The 25,595-nt window shown below is 41.1% G+C and overlaps 1 protein-coding gene across 1 annotated transcript; it reads right to left on the bottom strand.

The window, feature by feature from the left end:
• Positions 1–13,147: 13,147 nt before the first annotated feature.
• On the bottom strand, positions 13,148–15,134 carry LOC117454151 (POU domain, class 3, transcription factor 4-like). The gene has a single exon (XM_034093259.2). It carries the CDS (start codon positions 14,869–14,871, stop codon positions 13,786–13,788), a length of 1,086 nt encoding a protein of 361 aa, XP_033949150.1. The 5' UTR covers positions 14,872–15,134; the 3' UTR covers positions 13,148–13,785.
• Between the last annotated feature and the right edge of the window lie 10,461 nt (positions 15,135–25,595).

A 25,595-nucleotide genomic window follows, 5' to 3' on the forward strand; every position in this document is an offset into this window, starting at 1 on the left:
CTGGTTTGTTCTATCACGTCTGTCCAGTGTCCACTCGTGAAATAAATAATAACGGTCTAATACTAAGATTTTAAAGCCAATCAATATAAAACCAACCCCATGTAAGGGATGCTGAATAGCCACTAATGTGTTGACAAATGGCAATTCCATTACATGAATTTTAACTCATTTTAAGAGAAGTAGCGCAAGTTGTTTTTTCTTGTACTTTCTGATAAAAACATTAAAATCTACCAGAGACAGTTCAACATAGGGAAACAAGTATACATGACTTAAGGTTAACAAATTAACTCAGTATTCAGATACTAGATTAAAGATACTAATTCCACACTAAGAACAACTACTGCAAAAAAAGAGCATACATTCTATACCTATGTTAAAAAATATATAAGTATTTAGAGATAAATTAATTTAAAGTATTTTTGCAGTTAATTATTCTTCAATGTCAGTGTTTTCCTATCATAGGACTTTTTGGTTTAAGATTACTTTTGCATTGAATTCAATCCTTTATACATTGTTAGGTAGTTAAATCTACAGCACATTTGGTTTGTCAGAGCTGAGAACAGTAGAAAGATAGCAAACAAAAACTAAACTTGTTTGTCTTGAGTTGGAAAAGGGAGTCTCATGGTAAAGAGATCTATGAAAACATTACCTACTTCCCTCTTGATTTGCTACTCCAGTAAAAAAAAATCCTAATGACTTTTTTCTTAATCTCTAGTTTAAAACCTTATTCACATACAGCATGATGCTAATTTTGTAAATTACGGTCACATAAATGTAGCTCCAAGCTTCTCGAACTTCTTTTTCCAGAAAACCAAGATGGCAACTACCAAAAACACTGACAACCTCGAGACTTCCTTTTCTTTCAGTGAGGGGAGGTTTGGTTAAATTCTCCACGTTTCAGCTCTTTATCATTGCGTGTACACATTTGATCCATTGTACATAGATGTACACAAATATTGATTGATACAGCTTTAAATATAAAGTATTTTAATGGTCCGATCAGGTGAGAAAATGTTTTTTTTGAATGTGAATAGACCTCAACCGATAGCCATCATTCAAGCAGCTACATTCCCCTTTGTGTCCTCCCCCAATTTACATAAATGAGATGCAAAGTGTATTAGCCACCACTAGGTGGAAACACTGTCCAGTAGATGAGAAGTTAAACAGCAAACTGAGGGGACACAGCGTCCCCTCAGCGGGTTCGGTCCTTACCTTTATGTAAATGACCGGCCTCGCCTGCTTCCATTTTGTCTGTCCAACCCCCTGCTCCCCTGAGAATACGAGCTCCACTAACCAGCGTGTGTAAAGAGAAGTGTGTGTGCGTGCGTGTCTGTGAGCTGTCATGACCAGACAGCAGAGGATGGAGATCTAGGCAGCCAGGAGAGCAGATGGATTGAGGCACGAGGACTGCTCCCACAAAGGCACACGCACGCACACACACACACACACACACACACACACACACACACACACACACACACACACACACACACACACACACACACACACACACACACACACACACACACACACACACACACACACACACACACACACACACACACACACACACACACACACACACACACATTGGCCTGTAGACCAGCTGTTGTCCTTTTTCGGCAACTGTCTGATTTGACTCCTCTCTCTTTCCCTCTCTCTCTCCTGGATTAGATGCATTTAGCAGTCAGCCTGGGAGTTGCGAGGTAAACAGTGGGGCTAATTGTTTTGACATAGCCTACTGCTCTTTGTTTTGGCCTCCTGGTGCTAATCAACCACTCGGCTAATAAGGTGCTGTTTACACAGGAACGAAACGGGTTGTAACTGCTACTTTTCTCTTTCGTATAGCCTGTTCGTTCACACAAGGCCGTAACGGAACCGCGGAAACGGACCTCTAAAATGATAACGGGTCCCAAGGTGGATAGATCTGCAGCCGGAACGCTCTGGGGGGCCAAACGGCTCTGTGTTTACGTCCTATACGATCATTTTCCTGATAACGATGAAGCCATAGCCCCGCCTCTCCTCACCTCTCACTGCTGTAGCATGGTCAGTAGCTACTGCTACTGCTACCATGCTACAGATGTTAGTGCAAAATCTACAGCTCATCTACCACAACCATCAGCAACAAGTGGACATGGAGAACTACATGAACTACATGTTGCTAAATCCACCACATAGAATAAACAGAAGGGCAACCATGGCAACCATGATCGGGGGTCTTCTTCGCTGCTTATGGTGTATTTTGTGGCGGAAGTACAGCGCCACTTACAGGTCCGGCATATGTACTACAGTGGGTCGAGCGGTCTCGTGTGAAGGGACACGTTTAATGAGCCGTATCCGCAGGGTTGGGTTGTAACGGAATACATGTAACGGCGTTACGTAATCAGAATACAAAAATCAAGTAACTGTATTCAGCTCGCGTTACATTTGAAAAACGAGTAATCTGATTACAGTTACTTTCGTAAACCTGAAGTGAATACATTTTAGATTACTTATTGCAATTATAGGTGGAAAGATTTCCTCCCAACATTTAATATTCAAGTAGTTACAGCTGAATCATCACAGCGCACTAAACCTATTACTGCCGCAGATGGACCAAAAAAGGGAGCATTTGGAAAAAAAGGGTGCGGGTCCGCTGAGTGAAACGATAACAACAAAACATGGAGGAACAAAAGTCTGCGTTTAAGTCGTGTGTGTGTAGAGGTGTGTGTGGTTAAAACACATCAGCCTGCGGTCGCTCTTTAGCCTTATGATTCTGAAGGTAAACACAGCGAAGGCGGTGCGTGAAAGGCATTGCGCGCTCGTCTTCTCAGAGGCTGAGTTAACCCTCCCGCTGCCTCCTGGCGCTGCAGAGATTTCATGAAGTGAAGGAGGTTTTCCTTCTATAAAACAGCTGCGGGCAGCAGATACTGTGAGTGTCACGGACATGAATTCATAGATCAAGGCAGACTGGTGCACACACTCTCCTGTTTTGCCAATCCGGTGCTTAAACAAATATAGCTCTACACCCCTGGCCGAAATGTCCTTAAAATGAAGTCCGAGTTCGACATTTTAATTCATGTCCTGCCAACACTGGCAGGACAGAAGGCGACACGACCGTTCTAAGCCGTGTCCCTCACTCCTCACATCACAAGCTGCATCCCCAACAAGTTTATTATGTTGTTGCATCGTTTTAGATGCTATGTTTCAGTGTGCTCTTGATAAGCCATTAAAACAGTAAAACACGTTCAGTTTCCTTTTGCTTTTTGTGTCTCCTGTTCACCAAAACATACCCATCTGTGATGGAAAAATAAAGTAATCGAAAAGTAATCGAAAAGTAATCTGATTACATTACTTTTTTAAGACGCGTAACTGTAACTGTATTCGGATTACTTTCAGAGCCATGTATTCAGTAATCAGTAACTGATTACATTTACAAAGTAACCCTCCCAACCCTGCGTATCTGTGTGAACGGAAGACCTTTTTGATATCGAATTTGGTTTGTTTGCGTTGCGTTTGCGTTCCCGTGTAAATGGGGCCTAAGACCACCTGGAAAGGAAAACAAAACTGTGGCAGGGAGGAAGGCGAAAAAGGTGACGGGGTCTGTCACGTTGACCCCACAATAAAAGTGTCCCGTCATGTAAGTGGTCCCCACTTTACTCGTCATCTGGGGTCCCCGCATTGCTGCTATATCAACATAGCACCCCGCTCAGGTGTGAATCTATTTATCCTCATTAACGAGCGTCTCCCCAAAGCCAGCCAATTAACACACTGCTCCTAATGAAGCCATTAGCTGTCAGATGAGGTTGAGGCAGTGCTTGTCATCAGTCCACTGTGTGTTTGTGTGCGTGTGTGCATGTGTGCGTGTGTATCCACTCTTGCTGCTAATAAAAGCAAGATAATTAATGGAGTGAGCATGTGTGATAATGAGTTAATGTGGAACAAGCAGGACTAGCAGTGATCAGCCCTCTGTCTCAAATGAAGATATCAGACACAGTGATTTACTCTGTGTCGTAAACAGGCCTCTCGCATATATACCACTCCTTCATGTGTGTGTGTGTGTGTGTGTGTGTGTGTGTGTGTGTGTGTGTGTGTGTGTGTGTGTGTGTGTGTGTGTGTGTGTGTGTGTGTGTGTGTTTAATCTGCATAAGTGGTATGGCGAAAGCTCTTTTGAAACGTGCTACTTGTCTCTGTATTTTCCTCTTAACTGCAGGTGTCCACGTGCGACCACTTAGCATCACATCAAAGTTTGTGCAGGAGTGTCGGCCTCAACATAACAAAGTGTGGATGTCACTCAGAGTTCGCCTCTTCCTTAATGGAGCTATCATCCAGCACAACCCTAATATGATTTTAATTGTCAAAGTGATTGCAAAGACATGAATGCCACAGCCTCAATAGAGAAGAACAATGACATCACAGAGGCAGCTGTTCTACTGACACTATTTCATAATGAACAGTCAGCAGTGGTGGAGGAAGTATTCACAGCTCATACTCAAGGAGAAGTACTCCACTACAGGTAAAAGTCCTGCATTCAAAACACTTTTACTTATACATCTTTTTACTTAAGCAACTAAATATTATATAGGCCTACCCTCTTTTTCAGTGGTATTTTTTTATTGTTTTGTTGTATGTGCGTTTGTTCGGCATCTCGTATTAAAACTTTGCACGAAAAAAAAAAAAGTTAAGGGCTAGTGATCTTTTACAGAAGAGTACAGTTTTTACAAGTACAGCACCTAATGGTGCAACACAATTGGTTAAAATATTTCTGAGACCTTGAATGAACCTGGGGAAGAAATAAGAATTTTGTATTTTACAAAAAACAATACAGAATTAAGCTTCATTTTCTGTATTCATGATGATTCCTATAGATTCTCATATTAAGATCCCTTTGGCTGGATGTTCTGTATATCCTACACCATCCCTCCCCAAACTGTAGCTGGAGCTGTCAGAGGGTGCCAGAAACTAAGGATGTGAAATTGATTTTTAGGTTATAGCGATTAGCCCTATTCTTCCTCTGCTTCTTCTTTGACAACCACTCTTACTCCGCTCTGATTTCTCTTCTCCTCCTCTCCTCCTCTCTCAGTAACAGTTACTCTTAGATGTGTGATGTCCTTTAATACACTGATACAGAGGTCTCCTGCCTGCAGTGATTAATTATCAAGTTTGAACATAGTTCATGTGGAAAGTGACATCACAGTCACGTGACGTGGTCAAATGACTGGTGACCGGTAAACAGGAAGTGATACAAGACTTGTTGCCGGGAGTTTCAGAAAGGCTTTCACCTGGATGCACTTTCCATATTGTCTCCCTCTCACCAAGGTAGGAATTCAGGTTTTAAGATGGTTTTATGTTATATTAAATTAACCTATTAATTAATTCAGCTTTTATTAGGGTGAGGGCAAGACAAGTTTTCATGGAGCGAAACTCTTCTGACATTCCAAGCACGAGACCTGGTATGTTACAAGCTTGCCTAATTGTTTTAATATGGTATTATAATAGTTTTGAACCTGTATGTGTTTTGCAGAGTGTATAATTGCTTATAACCAAGCAGCAAACTCTGGGGAAGAGCCGGGAGGCCAATAAGGAAGTGCCATAAACTGCAGTTCATCTTTTGGCCGATAGGCGATGACAGATGACAGAAAGGATCAATTTCCATAGACCCCCATGTTAAAATGCCCAACTTTACAGCAGAAATAAACATGTTTCTACCCCTGGATGCAATACAAATTATTCGGGATATAGTTATTCCACATTGGTGAGTGAATCGTTTTATAACGCAACCCTTTATTTTGATTAGGTCTTAACGTTTTTGCATAAATTAGGGCGTGGTCACTTTGATGGACAGGTACGTGCCTCACTGTCAGCCAACAGCAACTTGTCCACTCTGCTAGGCTACAACGTTAGCTAGTTGTAGTTACTGACTGTACTTGATATATATATATATATATATACAGTTTAGTTTATGTTCAGCTTTGGGTAAGACTTTTATAGTCTATGGCTATGACTCCCAAAATGCTAAACGGGAGCAAATATTAAAAGGGGACCCAATTATCCCAGTGGTTTAATTTTTTAATAAAAAAACTATACTCAAAAAATCATGTCCCCAGTTTTCATGTCACTACCGATGACAACCAGGGGTTTTAGTCCAATGGCTGAGCCTGGTTTTTAGCCACACCCCTACATTTTTTACTAGGCAGTGACACTGCATCCCTGTCCCTCATGGCTGAATGGCAAGTAGCTATATCCCATACTTTTGATATAAATCTGTTCCAAAATCTGAAAATTGGCGTGTAACCTTAAGAATTGTCACTACCGAACACATATTATCTTCAATTAAGTAAACCTTTTCGGGGTTTTATGCAAAGTATTAGGTTTTTATGTGTGTAAACCTCTTCAAAAACGTGTATGCTAGCCATGTACTTGCTAGCATTCTTTAATTATGCTCAATTTGAGCTATAATCGTCACTACCGAAACAAAGTTTTTTTTTGACCTGATCATTTCGGTAATTGACAAAATGGAATGGTAAGCAGGTAAATCCCATAGTTTTGAAATAAATGTGTTTTAAAGTCTGAAAATCAGTGTGTTACTTTAAAGGTCTCTTATTATACTATTGTTAGGCATATATTATAGGTCTCAGATATATAAAAAAAACATGTCTATGAAGTGTTTTGCTCAAATTACCAAACAGATTACCCATTCTAGCCTCATCCCCCTCTATTTTAGCCTGTTACTAAAGTGCTGATTCTGGGTCAGTAGCTTCAAACATTCACACTTCAACATAAGGCACGTTATGAGTTAAGATTAAGCAATAAGGTTGAGGGAATATGATACAACCTTGAGAACAAAATACTGTGGTCACTACCGAAACACTGGATGTGTTAATAAAGTATATTGAGTTATCAAATAAAATGATATGATACTGATTGGTTTAATATTGTATGTTCAATTTCAACAATCATCAACTCTGGAATCAATATGATCAGTATTATGCATTTTACAAAGAAAGTTTGCATTATGATTTTTATGAATTGTATAAATTGAACTTTGAAATTTGATTACAAATTAAATTGCATTGATTTAATTGTGAAAACTCTCAAGAAATATTTGTTAAAATACTATTTAGAGAAGGGAAGGTAAAACAATCTTAACAGGTTAATATAATACTTTTTTACTAAAGTGTATGTGCTATGTTTTGGTAGTGACCATTTTTGGTAGAGGAAGAACATTCCAATACTGCCTGAAAATACGATATAAAAATGTACGGTTATTTTACTAGATATATGTAATCTAGATATGGTACAAAATATATATGGACAAAGTTTGGGGAAAAAAACATACCACATTTAAAAACATTTCCAACCTGACTTTGGTCCAATTCGGTGGAATGGCCCATATGGGTCTATGCTCATAACCAGCCAAGCAAACATTTACTTGGGTAACTTTCTTTTATTATAGCTTTTATTGTTGTTTATAACATCTGTTTACATTAATAGAGCTGAGAGTGACCATTTCCTCTGCTGGATTGAGCTGGGAGTATGTATTACTCTAAGTATGCCTTGATTTTAACACTCTTTTAATGCTATGTTGAATTTATGTTTGAGGCTGGCAACTAATATGTTGTGTGTTCTTTTTTAAAGGACCAGGCCAGCCACTCTTCTTTAGTGTTTTTCTGTAAAATGTTTTCTTGTGGGCAGTATAATAAATGTAAGGTTTTGTGTTTCAGGTCACCCTCCTCTCCCTCTCGGGCCAGAGGTGGAACCATGTCTACTTTCAGACCTGCAGCAGAGGAGGGTAAACTAATGTAGTAATGTAACTTATACTTGCCCTTTTATCCATTGACAGCTGCTGAACATTGACATTTTTTATTTATATGACATTTATATTTGTGAAATAAAGTTGCATCATTTTGGTTATTCATGCCTCTACTTGTTAATGTCCTTGTTAAGGAAGGCCTTAAAATAAGTTAAAAACAACACATTTAGATTAAGGGTCCTCGGGTTCCTCCTGCCTCGTAGGAGCTGGCGTTGTCAGCTTTAACGGTAACTCCAGCCACGGTTACCACATTCACTTTGAAGTGGTGGCAGTGCCCTGCAGTAGCGTGGCCGCTTGCATTTTCAACGGTGAACTGTGCACACAAATACACTGAAAAAGTGATGAATCAGTGTGTCGCTGCTCCCTGTGAGAATAAATGCTGGGAAATTAGTTTATACAATTTAAAATGGAACAACCTGGGTGTAAAAAAAAAAGGAAAAAAAATGCTCTACCAAAGCCATACTACTTCTCTCGGATCAGGACATGCATAGATTTATTATTTAACAGGACGTCCTGAATGCATCTGCTGTATGTGTTGGCTACAGATGCTACCACTTGTTATCATAAACACTGTGCTCCTTTTTGTATATTGTCTTCTGGAAGTAAATCATTTAAGTTCTTTTTGTACTTGTTGTAATTTTCACGGAATATTTTGATGGAAGTGATAGTGTATGTAACAGTGATAAAATACTAGTATAGTTTCGATAATATGACACCAAAATGATAAACGACACGGTTTTTAAAAATTAAAGGCAATGCTTAATCTAATTTTAAAAGAAAAATACTTTTCTCAATTTAATTTGTTCTAATTATTCTAGTAGTGTCTTTTTTTTTACTTTAATCTATTTAAATTTGTGATGTAAGAGATTTACATAACACATTTAAGTACTTACAACAAGTTTAATGAAAAAAAACAAAAAGTGAATCTCCCATTTTGTTTTGAATAGGTGGAAATGGCCAATTTTCCGGCCTAAAATATATTATACAAGACAACGATTTGTTGTTGTTCTGATAGCCACTGCAACATTATGCAATCGATAATGGTGTCACAAGTAGTTTTAGATTGCTTGGGCTACGGGGCTTAACAGACTTTTTTTTTTTTCACGAAACTGTGTCTCAGGGCTTCTTAAAATGTAATAAACTATGAATGTGTCATATACTAACTTAACGGGAAGAAACAAAGCTAACTGACGATGTGAACCATTTTTACCGAAACAAAACACAAGTCTCACAAGAAGCGTCTAAATGAGCCCTGAGCGAAAAAATGCTAACGCACTTAGCAAAGAACTCTAGGTATAAATCGATCGATATACTTATCGGATCTGCACAAACAAGCTTTGCTAGCAAGCTGAGATTCCACAGATTCCCTACATATAATATCATCACTGAGTGATCAGAACTCGCGACAGGGGAAGCAAAACCTACGCGTCACTCTCACTCCTTATCTGGTAACGTGTGTGTATGTGGAACTTCCCCTCGATTCCATTGGCTCTAGCGGTTAAAAAGAGATGTCAATCATCAAAATCGACCAAGGGGGGCCAGAGATAGGTCAAATCCACCCAAATGACCCCAGAAGTGGGGGTTTTTGTGCTAAATCTCTCTAAAAAGGTCAAATTTAACTTGTTTTGCATCAATCTTGATAGAGGGTACTTATTATATGTTATAGTTTGGATTCCTAAAGCTTTTAGTCTACCATCCCATCATTCAAGGGTGGTTTTCACTATAAGTAATGTTTTTTTTGGACGGACACAATAATTTACATTTTTTGACTATGTTCAATCCAGGCCCGGTTCCAGAACAAAATGACTAAGGGTGCATCTGAGATTAGAGGGGGTGCAGTGGTAAAGTGCTATTTTTATAAGTGGGGAGTGTATCTAACACCCTCTATGGGGGTCCTCACCTCCTCTGACATAATAATAACGTTACTTACCGTTTAAATTGATCAAATAAATGCAGCAGAAAATGCTATTCAACCACAATTACAATTTATTTTATTTCAACTATATTCTTCTTCTTCTTCTTCTTCTTCTTCTTCTTCTTCTTCTTCTTCTTCTTCTTCTTCTTCTTCTTCTTCTTCTTCTTCTTCTTCTTCTTCTTCTTCTTCTTCTTCTTCTTCTTCTTCTTCTTCTTCTTCTTCTTCTTCTTCTTCTTCTTCTTCTTCTTCTTCTTCTTCTTCTTCTTCTTCTTCTTCTTATTATTATTATTATTATTATTATTATTCTTCTTCTTCTTCTTCTTATTATTATTATTATTACTACTATTGTTAGTAATAGTAGGCAAAATGTAATATTTTTCACTTTTCATTTTTTTTTTTTTTACTTTTCATTTTTCAAATGAGGGTGCATAACGACTCAACTGAGGGTGCAATGCACCCTTATGCACCCCCGTAGAACCGGGCCTGGTTCAATCTGAATTTAATTAAAAAATAAATCTATATTGATTCTTCTATATCCAACTCACAGGTTTATCATTGCTTTGAGAACAAATATTATTAATGTACCCCTTTTAGAAGTGAAGTTATGGTCATTTGTTCTGGGAATGTTCTTTTCGAGCCTGAGACCTTCACACTGAAAGATTGGGAACCACTGCCTTTAAACACAAGTTATTGTGTATCATATAATGGTGATAGTAAGACTTGGTTGAAAATAAAGGGTAAAGTCCAAAAACTACAACCATGAGACGGAGCAGCAGCCGATGTTCATTATTCCCATGTAGGAATCCTCTCATGTGGGTTTCTGTGTGTTCCCTGTACCACTGCAGCCTTCTGCTTCCCCTCTTCCAAATTCAAGATAAATGTGCTTCAGCGTCCTCTCTTTGACTTCCAGCTTTACTGCAAACACATCATCTCCTCTCAAACTTTTTTTTCTCAGTAAATTTGCACCACCCTGCTTTAAAGTTACTCCTCTTTAATGTGTTGTATCCCATGTGTTGACCTTCAGAGTGGTTCTTTTAAAAGCTTGGGGGGAAAATAGATAAAAACAGTTTATTTAGAAGATAACTTCTTGACGTCCAACCAGTCTTTGAAACAGGAAACAGAATAAATTCAAATGGAAAGGAGTGTTTTCGATGAAAACGGTGTGCCTTCAAATCTATACACGTCAATACTTCTGTTTCTCTTTTTGTGATGATCAAGCAAAGACCAGCCTCAAGCTTTCTTTTTGAGAAATAATTACCACAACTTCTTCATTTAGTACATCTGAAATATGCTTTCATCTTGCACCTGCTGTATCTCTCTCCCTGTCCTTTGCAAGTCAATCATTGTAACTTACTAATGTCAGTTACAGATTTGTAAAGTGCTGTTAGAGGGTTTTGAAGCATCCACACTGAGGAGGTGGAGGCTGAAGGAAACTGCAGTGCTGGACCTTGGCTCTCTGTTTGTTTGCTCGGCTGCTCGCTCCTCCTTCCATCCAGGGGAATTTCTTCCCCCCCCCCCTCTTTTTTAACATAAATCAGGGATTATTTTGAACTAAAATAGATGGATGGAATCAATCAACCATGGTTTTACTTTTCTCTTCTTCTACACAACCCCCCTTTCACCTCCACCCTCACACAATTTTCCCTCCCTCCTTTCTCCTTTCTCCCCTCTCCTTCTCTCTGTGTCTCCCCCACCCCCTCTCGGGGCTGCAGACTGAGGAGATGCATAAATTCAGATGCATTAGTATTCCAGTCAGGCTCTCCAATTCAAGGCAAGGCCTAGCGCCCTTCCACCTCTCCGCTCTCCCCTCCTTCACTCTCCCCTCTACAGCTCTATTTTTGAATCATTTAAGCAGAGTTGCATCTAGCTGTACTTATTTCCAAACCATCCCTAAATAATTTTTAAGACATTATGATTATTTTTGGGGAATATAGTTCTATTTTGCCCTTGCATGCCCAATTATACGCAGCTGTAGTCTTTGAAATGAGATTCATCTGCTTCTGATTGTGTGTGTCTGCTGGATGTGTGTGTGTGTGTGTGTGTGTGTGTGTGTGTGTGTGTGTGTGTGTGTGTGTGTGTGTGTGTGTGTGTGTGTCATTGTGTTTTGCTGTCAGGCCCGGCGGCTCAGGCGATAAATCACGCATGTCTGATTGAGGAGGGCAGAGGGCCCGGACAATAACATTTCAGTGGAAGTGCTGGAGAGCGGCTCAGTTTGATGCTTCGAGCCTGCAGACCTGCAGCCAGCTACCTGTTGAACCTCTGGATATTTTACAGCTGTTATTGACACCAGGAACTTGGAGAAAAGTTGCCCTTTGACATGACCTTGAAGCTGAGTGAAGGTTACTCTGCTTAAGTATATTGCATGCATATCATAAATGGAGCATAATAATGCCTTTAGTGTCATAGGCCACAAATAACATGAACGCACTTTTACATTTTATAAAAATGTAATTGGATTTTGAATCGAGAAATATATATAGTTTTTGTTGAAATATTGCTGACCAATATTTGAATAATAATTAGAATATTAGAATAAAAATGAAGATCAAAACAATATTTAAAATATTATATTATAATAGAAATTAATATCAAAACCATCATTACAATTTAATATTACAATCCAAATCCAAATAATTAACATATATTATGATAAAAACGATCAAAACAATAATTAAAATATAAAAATGCAGATCAAAACAATCATTAAAATAAAGATGAAGATAAAAATAGAAATCAGATAATAATATATTATCGTAATAATAATTGTGTATGATTTTACGTCTACTTCTAAATCTTCAATATAGTTACTCATCAAAAGTTGCACTCTGTTTTAGACAGTGAACAGTTGTAGCAAGAAATTGTTTATTACAACATACATAGTTTATTTCAAAACATAATACAAGCTTTATACTGAAAATAAATAATTACTTGAGCTGTCATCGAAATTTGGAATAAAACCGCCGGAACAGTTCAAATCTTACTGAAAATAGTGTGTTTTTGTACATTGCTAATTAAGTGCATGAATAACTAAGAACATTTTTGTTTAAATTAATGACTTCAAAAGGGTAATATATAAAACTGTACAATATTCAAAAAAATACTTAAGAAATAAATCAATAACAGGAGTATTTAAGGTTATAAAATGTTGATACTGACGTACAATAAAATGATAGGCAGGTGTATAGCGTCGTCAACCCCTCTTTCTATTCTCGGCTCTGGTTCAGAGTCCACACAGTTTATATGGTCGAAGATGATTGAAATCAAATGCATGAAATTATAAATAGCTGTAGGTGTGTGTGTGTGTGTGTGTGTGTGTGTGTGTGTGTGTGTGTGTGTGTGTGTGTGTGTGTGTGTGTGTGTGTGTGTGTGTGTGTGTGTGTGTGTGTGTGTGTGTGTGTGTGTGTGTGTGTGTGTGTGTGTGTGTGTGTGTGTGTGTGTGTGTGGCTTCATAAGCGACAGGCCATAGGGAGGAATTTAATAAAACAAAACCTCCAAGTGCTATTATGTTGGTTGCTCTGAAATGAGGGCCAATATTTGCATATGCAAAAAATAATTACAGATCTGCTACGAGTATGTTACAAAATAATGAGTGTAAATATGAGAAATAAAGCAGTGTATAAGCCCGAGGGAAGCATGAGGTGGACAGTACAAAAATGGCCTCTGGTGCTGCAAGAAATCAATTAAGAAAAGATTATTTGCTTCACTCCGCAGATCAAACAACACAAATAAGAAGCCCAAAAAAATAAAAATAAAAAGTCCCATCGCATCATTATTACCGAGCTGATAAGATGTGGTGACACAAACCAAAGGCGCTGGCAGGTTATTATAGGCACATTTTGTATTTATATCCGTGATGTAGAAAATAATTTGGCGGGCTCCAAAAGGTGATCTGAAATGTGACGTTTTGATAAAATAATGCCCCCTGTGACGGTTATAAAATGAAGGCTGAACAGGTATCTCTGTTATTGTTATTGTGTTTCAGTGCTGGAGTCTGTACCGGGACGGGGCGCGAGGGCTTGGAGGTGCCCTAGCGCTCCGGAGAGTCTGTACCGGGGGGGGATTCCTCCCGGTGCTTCGGTCAGAGATCGTGGCACGACGAGGCGTCTCCCGCGCTCCCGCCGTGAGAATAAGGTCCCTCGTGCTGCAGCTCTCCCGGCGGCGTCATGCGCTTCTCTTTCTGCCTCCGGTTGCAGAACCACACGCGCACCACCTCCTTCTCCAGCTGCAGCGAGTCCGCGAGCGACGTGATCTCCGGAGCGGCGGGTTTGGGACACTTGAGGAAGTGCGTCTCCAGAATCCCCTTCACGCTCACCTCGATGGAGGTCCTCTTCTTCCTCTTCCTCCCCTGTGCTGCTATCTTGTCTATACTGCTCGCGCTGCCCGTGATCGAGTCCGCCTCCTCCAGCCACTTGTTCAGCAGCGGCTTGAGTTTGCACATGTTTTTAAAGCTCAGCTGCAGAGCCTCGAACCTGCAGATGGTGGTTTGGGAAAACACGTTCCCGTAGAGCGTGCCAAGGGCCAGCCCCACGTCCGCCTGCGTGAAGCCCAGCTTGATCCTCCGCTGCTTGAACTGCTTGGCAAAGAGCTCCAGCTCGTCCGACGTCGGCGTCTCCTCGTCGGAGTGGTCGTGGCAGTGGTGCCCGCCGTGGTCGCTGTGCTCCGGGCTGAGCGTGTCCCTGAGGCCCGGGTGCATGCCCTGGCCCTGCTGGTTGGGTGGAGGCGTGAGGCCACCGTGGTCCAGCATGCCGTTGACAGTGAAGCCCGCCTGGGAGTAGATGTTGATCTGCTGAGCGCTGGTGATGGAGGAGTTGTGGGACACCTGACTCCCCCACGCTCCCGGGTGGTTGCCATGGTTGTTGTGATGCGGGGAGTGATGCGCAACGTGCGGGGAGCGGTGATGGATGATGCCGAGCTGCAGGTCCTCCCGGCCCGGCTTCACGTCCTGCTGCTCCATGGAGGCCGACCATGGGCTGCCCTCCGACAGGCTGCTCGCCCACTGGTGCGCGAGGGGGTGCCCGTTGCTCTGGAGGCTCTGCAGGTAGTCACTCTGGAGGAGTTTCTGGTGCCCTCTGTACGGGCTTGCAGGCTGCATGGCCTGGCTGTCCGGGTGGATCATGGGGCTGGAGCTGAGCAGGGTGTAGGGGCTGGAGGCAGCTGTGGCCATGCTGGCTGCTGAACCCCACTAGTGCTACTGAAGGAAGGGAGCAGCTCAGCCTCTGACATCTCCCTCTCTCTGGAGTCTCGGCAGCAGCATGGCATTGACTGACAGTCCGCCCCACCACTCACAGGGCGACCGAGGCGCAGTGACGACGCGTCTCCACCAATGACAGCGCAGATACCCGAACCTCCGCCTCTGTTAGCGCAGAGCTGCGGGGAGGAAAGGGTTACAGGGCTTTCGAACCGGAAGTGAGTCGGGATGCTGGTCCAGTGGGTCTGACTGTGGAATGATGTGCGCGTGGAGCGCAGTTCCTGTTTATTAATTAAAGTTTTCCAACTGATTTACGCACGAGTTTATTGCTGCTCTTGTCACCCTTGAACGCTTGCGAAGGAGGAGATTAAAACGCAATGGCATTTGTTAGACGTGCCAACACTTAATTGTGTAGGTTACAATCAAACCAAGAGCAGTTATAACTGCTAATTATTAACTTTTACAAAATACATCCTGAGGAGTTTATAGAATGAACCTCTCGAGATTTTACGCACAGGACATGTATGTTCCATACTCATTTAGGCCAGACTAAAATCATGCATGTCCTGGGCTTTTAATTCAATTTAGTATTTAAAATAAGATTTCCATAAGATATCAAAAAGTACTACACTCTGACAGGTCCAACTCACAATTACGTGCTACTACACTACACTACACTACACTACACTACACTACACTACACTACACATTTTTCCAATCTAAAAGTTAATAAAATCAGCATTTTCTTATATAAATGTGTCCTCCTCACTCACATAATCACTTATAGTCTTTTAAGAATCTCATCAGGTCCTTTCACAGCTATAAAATATCTATCTGCACATCTGAGAACTAACCTAGCTGCGTAATTATATTTGCCATTAGAGGACATGCTTCCCACTCTCCTTATTGGTTTGAAAATTCCATTAAATATATTGCTCGAGCTCCCAGGTTAAGCTTGATTTAAATTTGCATACATTTTCATACATTTAGGAGAAATAAAAGAAGGCTGCAGCCACCAGAAAGTCATTAAAGAGCGCTGAGCCGAGGAGCATGCCAGTGGGGACAGAGACGGAGAGAGGAGGCCGGAGCAGGTGAGCTGACCGCGGGCTGCCTGTGGAGGGTGACCGGGACCGCTGGAGGGGGCCGGGGCCTCGGTAACCCGGAGGAATGACAGACAGTGAGGGAAGGGTGGTGACAGGAGCCTCTAGCCTCGTGTTGTTGTAGCCTGCAGGCCTGTGTAGGTAGGAAATAATTCAACATGTAGGCTGTTTGTTTGCTGTTGTTTATTTAATTCCAATGTGGCGTTGCGCGTAAATTCTTCATGTAGATTACGCTTTGAAACTTCATTAAAAGTGATTTTTTTATGGGAATGGCACGGTTGTTCGAGTGGCCTAGTTTGCTGAGACAAATTGCTTATTGGAGTCGTTATGGGATGAATTATATGCAAAATATATTTGATTTTTAGCACATTAATAGTTGTATTTCCATACAATTCTATTACACATCAACGCGAATTCGTTTTAAAGGACACATTCTTTGTTTGTTTTTTAAATACTACAAACTCATTTTTAGTAACGTGCACAATTTCTGGTTTTAGAATTTGCTTACGCAGATTTGCAAAAAAATGCCAAAAATAAAGTGTGCGTTTTTGGGGGGCATAAAGCAGGCAAGAGAGGGACTTGGAGAGGGGGTTGTATTTCTCTCGATAGTCGTTTCTAAGTGTAACAGATGCTTCTCTGGAAACGCTCCTTGTGCTGATTCCTTTTATTCACATCAACATTTTTCTGCCGTCGAGCGCGTTTCCATAGCGAGGCGAATAAAAGGCAAATCCCCGCTCCGCGCCTCCAATAAAGAGCCCATTCACAGATAACCCGGGCCAGCCCTGCTACACTTACACTGCAGCCTCTCTCTAACCGAGGAGCACATTACTGCTGAATAACACAAGCTAATGACTCATAATTTCTTTAATTTTGTCCTTATAAAATGCCAGTTTGTGGTTGTTTCTCGTGTTTATTTAGCTGCTTGTTTGGGTTTATTTGGCGGCTTCGAGTAAATCTTTAGCTGGTTATCCTCTGACTTAGATTATTTGCAGTGGAGTAAATAAAATATGTGTTAGGTTTAAACCTCCATTATGGGCATCTTTATAATGCAAACGACACGGAAAAATAACTTAAGAAAAGTCGATTGATGCCTTTCTCTTGAATCACTATATGGACATATGATTTAAAGCTTACATTTACCTAATTTAGAGATTTGGTCGAAAAAGGCACAACTATTATTACATTATATGTATTTATTTATAAAAAGAAAACGATGCATTCAGTATAATGACTTTCAGCAGGTTTGTAAAGCATGTTCATGGGCATTTAAAAAACATGAATATGTGTGCTAGTTACATTTGGGAATAATTGATTTTAGATGGGCTAACTCACGTTGCAAGATCACCAGGTTACTATAGAGCAGACTGAGGACGAATCATATTCCTGGATTTGGTGTGTTTGACTTTTTTAATGTTTGTCATTTTAATAGACTGATAGAATGATATCTCCTATCTCGCTCTACTAAACCCATACGTTTCTCTGTATTTGTTGGCCTATTTTGTCTTTCAAAAAATTGACATGGAGTTCATTCTTGTGGTATATTGTGCCTTTAAAAGCACTACAATGTTTTTTTCGATTTTTTAAAATGTGTTTTTCTTCTTCTTTACACATTGTTTCCTTAGCCTATTCTCTCCCCTCCTCAGTTTAAAGCAGCATGCTGCAGTCTACAGATAAATCAGCTTTAGTCTGCTATTGAGACAGCCTTGGGCCTCAGGGCGGGACCTGTCACTTGGTGTCATGACCTTTGCAAACTTTCCCCATGAAGCCTAAATCTCTGCTCCTGCCTGCGTGCCATAAATTGACTCTAGTTAGGGATTTAACAACTGAAACATGCATCTGCCCTTATGTTGGTGGGAAATGCGTGCACTCATTACTGTGTTGAACTTCTATACAAAATAGAAGAAGAAACACTTTATTTTCAAATGTAAAATCCTTTTTTTTTAGCTAGAGACTTGATATGATTGAATCCAAAGCATTTGGTGTCACCTCAGATTTTTAACTCAGTTGTCCTGATGCGACAAACACTTCACAGGCTCCCAGACAAGAAAATCGATATTCCCATTAACCCGTGACGTCGCTAATAAAGGACAGTGACACCGTGTTTTAACGGGACAGCCCTTCACAAGCAAACCCGAAACTAATCTCACGTCATGTCGCTGACAGGACGCTTGTTTTCATCATGAACTTGAAACACAAAACACGTCTGTTTCTGATAGAAAAGTGCCGACACATCCACCTGTCAGTCATGTAAACCTCACCTCTATGTGTATGTGTATGTGTGTGTGTGTGTGTGTGTGTGTGTGTGTGTGTGTGAGTGTGTGTGTGTGTGTGTGTGTGTGTGTGTGTGTGTGTGTGTGTGTGTGTGTGAGTGTGTGTGTGTGTCCAGCAGGAGGAGGAAATACATTGGACACACCGATGAGTCTAAAGCTCATCCCATGAGAGCACACTAGTGTAAATGTACATGTATAATGCATGAGGCCTGGTGTGTGTGTTTTTGGTGAAAGGGGTTATAATCATTCAAAATGAGGGTGTATGCTTTTAAAATGTCTGATGCCGTCGGATTCTTATAAAATCATAATCTACATGGAACAATGAATAAGTGTGCTGTTCCGATGTTTTTGCCCAACATACATGTGTTTTAAACTACCAATTCTGATTGAAATTGCTCCTAGAAAAACGTCATATTGAAACATGGACGTATTTTCGATTATATAATCGCAGCATGCGAAACGTGAGATAAATTCAGGAGATTTGTATCAAATTGTTGTTTTATAGCCAGTTTCTATTTCTAATTGTACAAACGATAAGCAATCTTATTTTATTCACTCATTATCACCACGAATGATAAGAAATTAATCCGGGATTAATAAAGCTTTTCCTTTGCAGATCGTCAACCAGGTGTAATGTTTTTATTTGGAGAAAAACATGATTAAATAAGCCTGAACACGATTGTAAAATAGAATATCTAACTTTAAATGAAGATTAGATTAAAACATATGGCCAATTTGTATGCTATAAATTATCTTTAAATAGCGTCTTTCAAAATATGACACCACATTATGATAAATCTTTGTTTAGGATTAATGGAAAAAAATGATACAATACACTGGTGACTTTAACAAACTCCATGTTGGCACAGCTGATCCAGACATATATCCTTTATCCGAAGAAAATTCATATAAATATATGGAATTATGTTGAGCTGCATTTCCATTTTTTTTTACCACCATAACGAGATACACTTTGACAATTTTAAAAGTTGACTGTCAAAGTTCCCTAAACATTAAAATAATCGAATTTCCTGGAACGACTGAGAGACATGAAGTGCAACGTGAAGCTTCAATTAAATGTCTTAGGTCTGGATATTAGTATTCCAAATATGATGCAAAATCCAGCGTAAAATAATTTTTTGGTTTGTAGTTAATTAGAAAATGAATTCAGTCACAACAGGCCTGAGGTCAGAGAGACTTCAAGCTACTGAAAATGCACCCCCCCCTTCATTTTTACACATGGAGAACAAACACTCACTGGCACAAAAGCAGTGCAATATTATTTTTTATTATCTGCAAGAATTTCAAACACCTGAACAAAATTGAAACTGTTTGTCCATGTTGCCTTCCCTCAAACAAAGAGAATGTTTGTCAGAGAGATTATTCACTGCTGTGTGTGTGTGTGTGTGTGTGTGTGTGTGTGTGTGTGTGTGTGTGTGTGTGTGTGTGTGTGTGTGTGTGTGTGTGTGTGTGTGTGTGTGTGTGTGTGTGTGTGTGTGTGTGTGTGTTACAGGTGCTGTTTGTGGAAGAGGCTAGTGTATTGTCCCTGGGTCAGCGAGGGAACCAAGGTTGGTTGAAATCTACATAACATTACCATCTGTTAAACTTCAAACTGCTCACACACACACACACACACACACACACACACACACACACACACACACACACACACACACACACACACACACACACACACACACACACACACACACACACACACACACACACACACACACACACACACACACACACACACACACACACACACACACACACACACACACACACACACACACACACACACACACACACACACACACACACACACACAGTATCCTATATAGAGAGATCAGTGAAGAAGAGTCTATAGAAATGTAATGTATGCTCTTCAGCCCCACTCCAGCTCCTCTTCCACGTCGTCCTCCTTCTTCTTCTCCTCTTCTTCACTGAGTGCAGACAAGAGCTTGGGCTTGAGGTCTCTGCTGGCACCAACGAGAATCACAAAGAAAATATATTTGAGTTTCTGTGCTAAACATAGAGATTTTTAAAGACACAAGACTCCATTGAAAGAAATTGTGATTTTACCTCACGGATCATAACAGGCTTCATTCAACCTTGACAGAAACAAAATAAGACCCATTAAAAAGGTCTGGTTGATTATTCGACTGCTCCAACAATCACCAGCTCTCATTTGGTTGAAGTGATCCCTTAATTTGTTGAGTTAAATGTACACAGAAGCAGCCATCTTTGGCTCTCCTCAAAGCCACCAGACCCCATTGAAAGAAAGAGTAATTTTACTCAGCTCATCGTAACGCATAACATTTTATATGGGAAATCTAAAAGTTCTCTCACACACACACACACACACACACACACACACACACACGCACGCACGCACGCACGCACGCACGCACGCACGCACGCACGCACGCACGCACGCACGCACGTACGCACGCACGCACGCACGCACACACACACACACACACACACACACACACACACACACACACACACACACACACACACACACACAGGTCCCTCTGAAAGAGCAGGCGGAGCCGGCAGTTGCACATCTGCATTTCAAACACAGACTCACTGGGATTCATTATTAATTAGCCTGCTGAGCCCTGGAGCACTGGCGATGCTGCCACTTCACACACACACACACACACACACACACACACACACACACACACACACACACACACACACACACACACACACACACACACACACACACACACACACACACACACACACACACACACACACACACACACACACACACACACACACACACACACACACACACACACACACACACACACACACACACACACACACACACACACACACTTCGTGACCCCTTTGCCCCCTTTGCTCTACAGTTGAAGTCCTCCCCAGAATACTGAACCTTACCGTTTGTCGCCTCCCTCCCATCCCATCCCCTCCCCTGCTTCCCGGCTTAATGTATGGCAAAGGATGATGAATTACAGGAGTAGATGTTGTTTATTAGGCAAAGCGCAAATACCACAATTGAGTTGTTTAAGCAGGGTATTGTGCTCAATAACATACGTGAGAATCCTAAATCCCCGTACTGGTTCTTCTATCACTTCAATAAAGATTACAAAACTCCTTTCTGCCTCTGTTTGCTTTATTCTCAGCTATTTGCAGGTAATAACATTGTTGTGTTTTGCTTGCCTCTAATTTATGTGTGTGTTTCTGTGCGTGCAGCTCTTTGCATTAACCTCCAGCAGCAGCAGATCGAGGCAGATCAGAAATACACACAGAGATTATGCATGAGGAATGTCTCCAGGGTCCAGAGAGAGACAGAGAGGGAGATCAAACACACTGCAGTGAGAACCCTCTGTCCACAACACACGTCCCACCGCTGCACAAAGTTGGGGCTGTGCAGTTTACAAAAATAAACACGATAGGAAGAAACAAACGTGCTGATGCGGTGTTTCAGCCTATTGTGTGCCTCTGTTGTTGCCCACGGTGCCATTAGTATGCAGGGAGCTAACGTGTGATGTATTCAGGAGCATCAGATCCTATGCTTTCCTGGTTCTGACAGGATCATGTGTTCACTGCTAATATCTGTATGTAAATTAAAGTTCTCTCCTTGACAAATGGAGGACTTGGTTTATTTTTTACCGGTGGCTGAAATAAGATATTTCAATATGCTACATGCGGCTCCATCTATTCATCTCTTTCAATTTGTGTCATCTTCATACCTAGCCGAAACACAATGGTTCGTCAATGAAGTTGTTCTCTACAAGTGCTGCTCAACATGCTGCAAGTGGTGTATACTAAAAGTGCCATATACTACGATATATCTTTCTATACAACAGAGTTGTGTTCTATACAAGAACTGATCTATAAACTAAAAGTGCTGTTCTTTATACTGCAATTCCTTTATATACACTACCACAAGTATCATGTTTTATACTATAAATATTGTTATCTATACGGCAAATGTTGTTCTATATTCCTCAAGTTGTGTTCTTTTATATACTTCAACTATACACTCCAATTGCTGTTCTATATAGCAGAAGTGTTTCACTCATATATTACTATTTTCATTCTATACATCCCAATTATTCTGTTGAATATGTGAAATAAGTGTTGTTTAATATGCTGCAAATTCTGTTCTATATGCTACAAGTATCATTATATATACCACAAGTCACATTCTACATAACCACATGCACTGCATAATAAGTGTTTCTGGGGTTTGACCTCCTCCATGCACCTTGGAAAGTAGGTGAGGTTGGGCCAGATACCCCCGCTCTGCTTCTACTCAATCCATCCATCCATCTATCCACCATTATGGCTCAGATATTATTATCATGGCCACCGGGGTTATAGGTGGGCTGTATGTGATCTCTCACCGCACATCAACACCTCAGCGATTGGCTCGCTCAAGGCTATCACCCCGGCTCTGATAGGGCAGGAATCTCTGGCAGTAATTTGGACATAATTGCATAATTGAGCAGGACTCCACCACGGCCACCTCTGAAGTCCTCCATTCAGGCCTCACCTTGTCACCTTCTATCTGTCTTCGAACTGATGCACCATGAGAGCACAACACACTCTCACACTGCAGCATCCCTGGGAGGATCAGAGCCTCTCCAACCAATTGGATGTGAAGCAAAGCCAGCGGTGGACTTCCGGCAAGCAAGCAAGCAAGCAAGCAAGCAAGCAAGCAAGCAAGCAAACACACACACACACACACACACACACACACACACACACACACACACACACACACACACACACACACACACACACACACACACACACACACACACACACACACACACACACACACACACACACACACACACACACACACACACACACACACACACACACACACACACACGCACACACACACACACGCACGCACACACACACACACACACACACACACACACGCGTCCTGGTTTCATGGAGGATTCTGGGTAGTGGTGCGGTGGGGTTTTCAGGGGGAAACGACCACTTCTCCACAACACAGCGCAGCCTTTGTTAAGACGTGTAATGTAGGATCTGGGGCAATCGCAGAATCCGCACAAATGTTGTTACAAGTACTCGCTCCGAAAGGGAATTCTCGTTCCCATATCGGAGTGTTCCCTGTCGGCCGGCTCTTTCATTCAAAGGAATGTACATATGATTTTTTGTTTCGTACCAATTCCACCTGGAATCTCGAAGGGAAGAATAACAAATATGGGAAACATTTAATCCAGAATAATATGTTTATCCAGAGACCGGTGGACCTGGAGAGGAATGGACCCCCTCTGATGTGGTCTGCTGCCAGTGTGTGTGTGTTTGGGTTGGACGTGTGAGACGGGTGAAGAGACCCTCCACCCCCTGGGGCCAGGAACTCTGGGAGAGGAGGAAGAGAGGTCTAACACACTCTCAGATTTCTAAAGCCCGTTTGTGTGTGTTTGTGATACAGGATGTGACAAAGGCAAGGCACAAGTGGGAAGCGGGACAGAATTGCAGTAAAAACTAGAAACATCCCAGTTATGGTGGAGCTTCTCACAGGGAAGGGGTTTTTCTGCAGGAAAGAAAATGTAATTGTAATCTGCCTAAACTCCCTCTGTCTTTCTGCTGGTGGGGTTAAGTGTAGAGAAAATACACAAAACTCAGATGTGTTTGCGTAAGAAGTGTTTAAAGTGGAATTCTAATTTAATACAGTTTGGGGTTTACTTTTGTAGTTTTGGCCGTCATGAGATTTAAGAAGCGGTTACATTGCTTCATTGCAGGGCAAACAACAAGGGGTCAGATTAACATGCTAACAATTTAGCCAGATTCTCAAAACCACTGCTTAAAAGGTACAATTGCAAGTGAGCGGGGCCAACATGATTCCATTGCAAAACAACACTATTTTTTAAGCACAAAAGTAAAAAAGTATAGTACAGGGCAAAGTTGAACCGGAATGTTGGTGTGTAAACTGGGATGGATGTCTGACAGTTTTATATTCTCCCTTTGCCTTTGTTAACCCTCAAAATGAGCCTGGCTGACCTGAGCCCTTTTCAGACGCACAAGTACATATTCTGGGTATTTTACTTGTTGGACTGAAAGAGCAAATCAATGATCTTAATCTGTGTTTTATTCGTGCTTTTCAAAGGGACATTGGACCCCACATTTTAATGTATTAATATAGATTGTTTTGGTTTAAGATGCAGTCAATTGGAGATACTGGCTTCTCTCTAATATAATGGAACTAAACTGCACTCAGCTTGTAGTGCTTGGAGATCCAAACAGACCTTTTTGAAAACCTCCACAGGAATGTATTTTTCTATAAATTATGACCTGGTTTCTCAAGATAATCCACAAACCTTGTTTTGAACAGTTTCATGTAGGAACTGATTTCTTTCAACCAAACTACAGGTGTACTCTCTGGGTAGATGCACACTTCCTTCTGCACAATCATAATGTTTGTAGACAGGTGCAGGACAATAATTCCTACACTACCACAACTGGAATCTCTTTCGCTTATATTTGAAAAAAAGGTGGACATTTCTACAGAAAATACCTCAGCCACCTATTGACACCAAAACAAACTAGATAGGAAAAGTATGTATTTTGATTTTGGAGTGAATTCTGCCTTTAAGAGCACTATTATTACTCCATCACTTAGCTATCATCTTTTACACACAGAACAAATTAAGCTGTTTAATAAACCAATAACAGAATGGTTGCAGAGCCCTCAAGGTTCGTTTTTCAAATACAACGTCCGACTGCTTTTGATTTATCCGGTCACAGTACAGTGATATCAGAACTGATGGCATTGATGGTTAAAGGGGACCTATCATGCAAAATGCACTTTTGTACGTCTTTTATACATGAATATGTGTCCCGGTGTTCCAGGGAACTCACCAAGTGTCAGAAAACACAACCCTCTCTATTTTCCTCCATACCAAAATCTCTAAAAAAGGGGCTGCAACGGATCTGATACAGACTGATCCAGATTTAAACACTGTCCTGACGTCAGTAAAGTGGCGCTACGGCTATTGGTCAATTCTCCACCTATCAGGGGAATGAGAGGTTGGGCCACAGCCGGCCATTGCTGCTCGAAAGCGCTGGAGACGCTGTAGTACATATGCCAGGCCTGTAAGTGGCGCTGTAGTCTGCCACAAAAGCAGTGAAGAAGACTTCCCTTGCATGGTTGCCATGGTTGCCCTTCTGTTTATTCTCCGCTGTGGCTCTTTTTCTCCCTCCCCGAGGCAAGCGTTTGCGCCTCCTGCTTTAAAACAAATGAATAATGACTCTATATAATCATATGTAAGGGATAATGTGCAGCGACGCGGTCATTATGGGGAAA

The sequence above is a fragment of the Pseudochaenichthys georgianus genome, chromosome 10, assembly GCF_902827115.2.
Source record: "Pseudochaenichthys georgianus chromosome 10, fPseGeo1.2, whole genome shotgun sequence".
In the NCBI taxonomy this organism is placed as follows: domain Eukaryota; kingdom Metazoa; phylum Chordata; class Actinopteri; order Perciformes; family Channichthyidae; genus Pseudochaenichthys; species Pseudochaenichthys georgianus.

Bases quoted from the DNA above. Each gene is read 5' to 3' on its own strand.
- LOC117454151 (XM_034093259.2), bottom strand. From the start codon at position 14,871: ATGGCCACAGCTGCCTCCAGCCCCTACACCCTGCTCAGCTCCAGCCCC.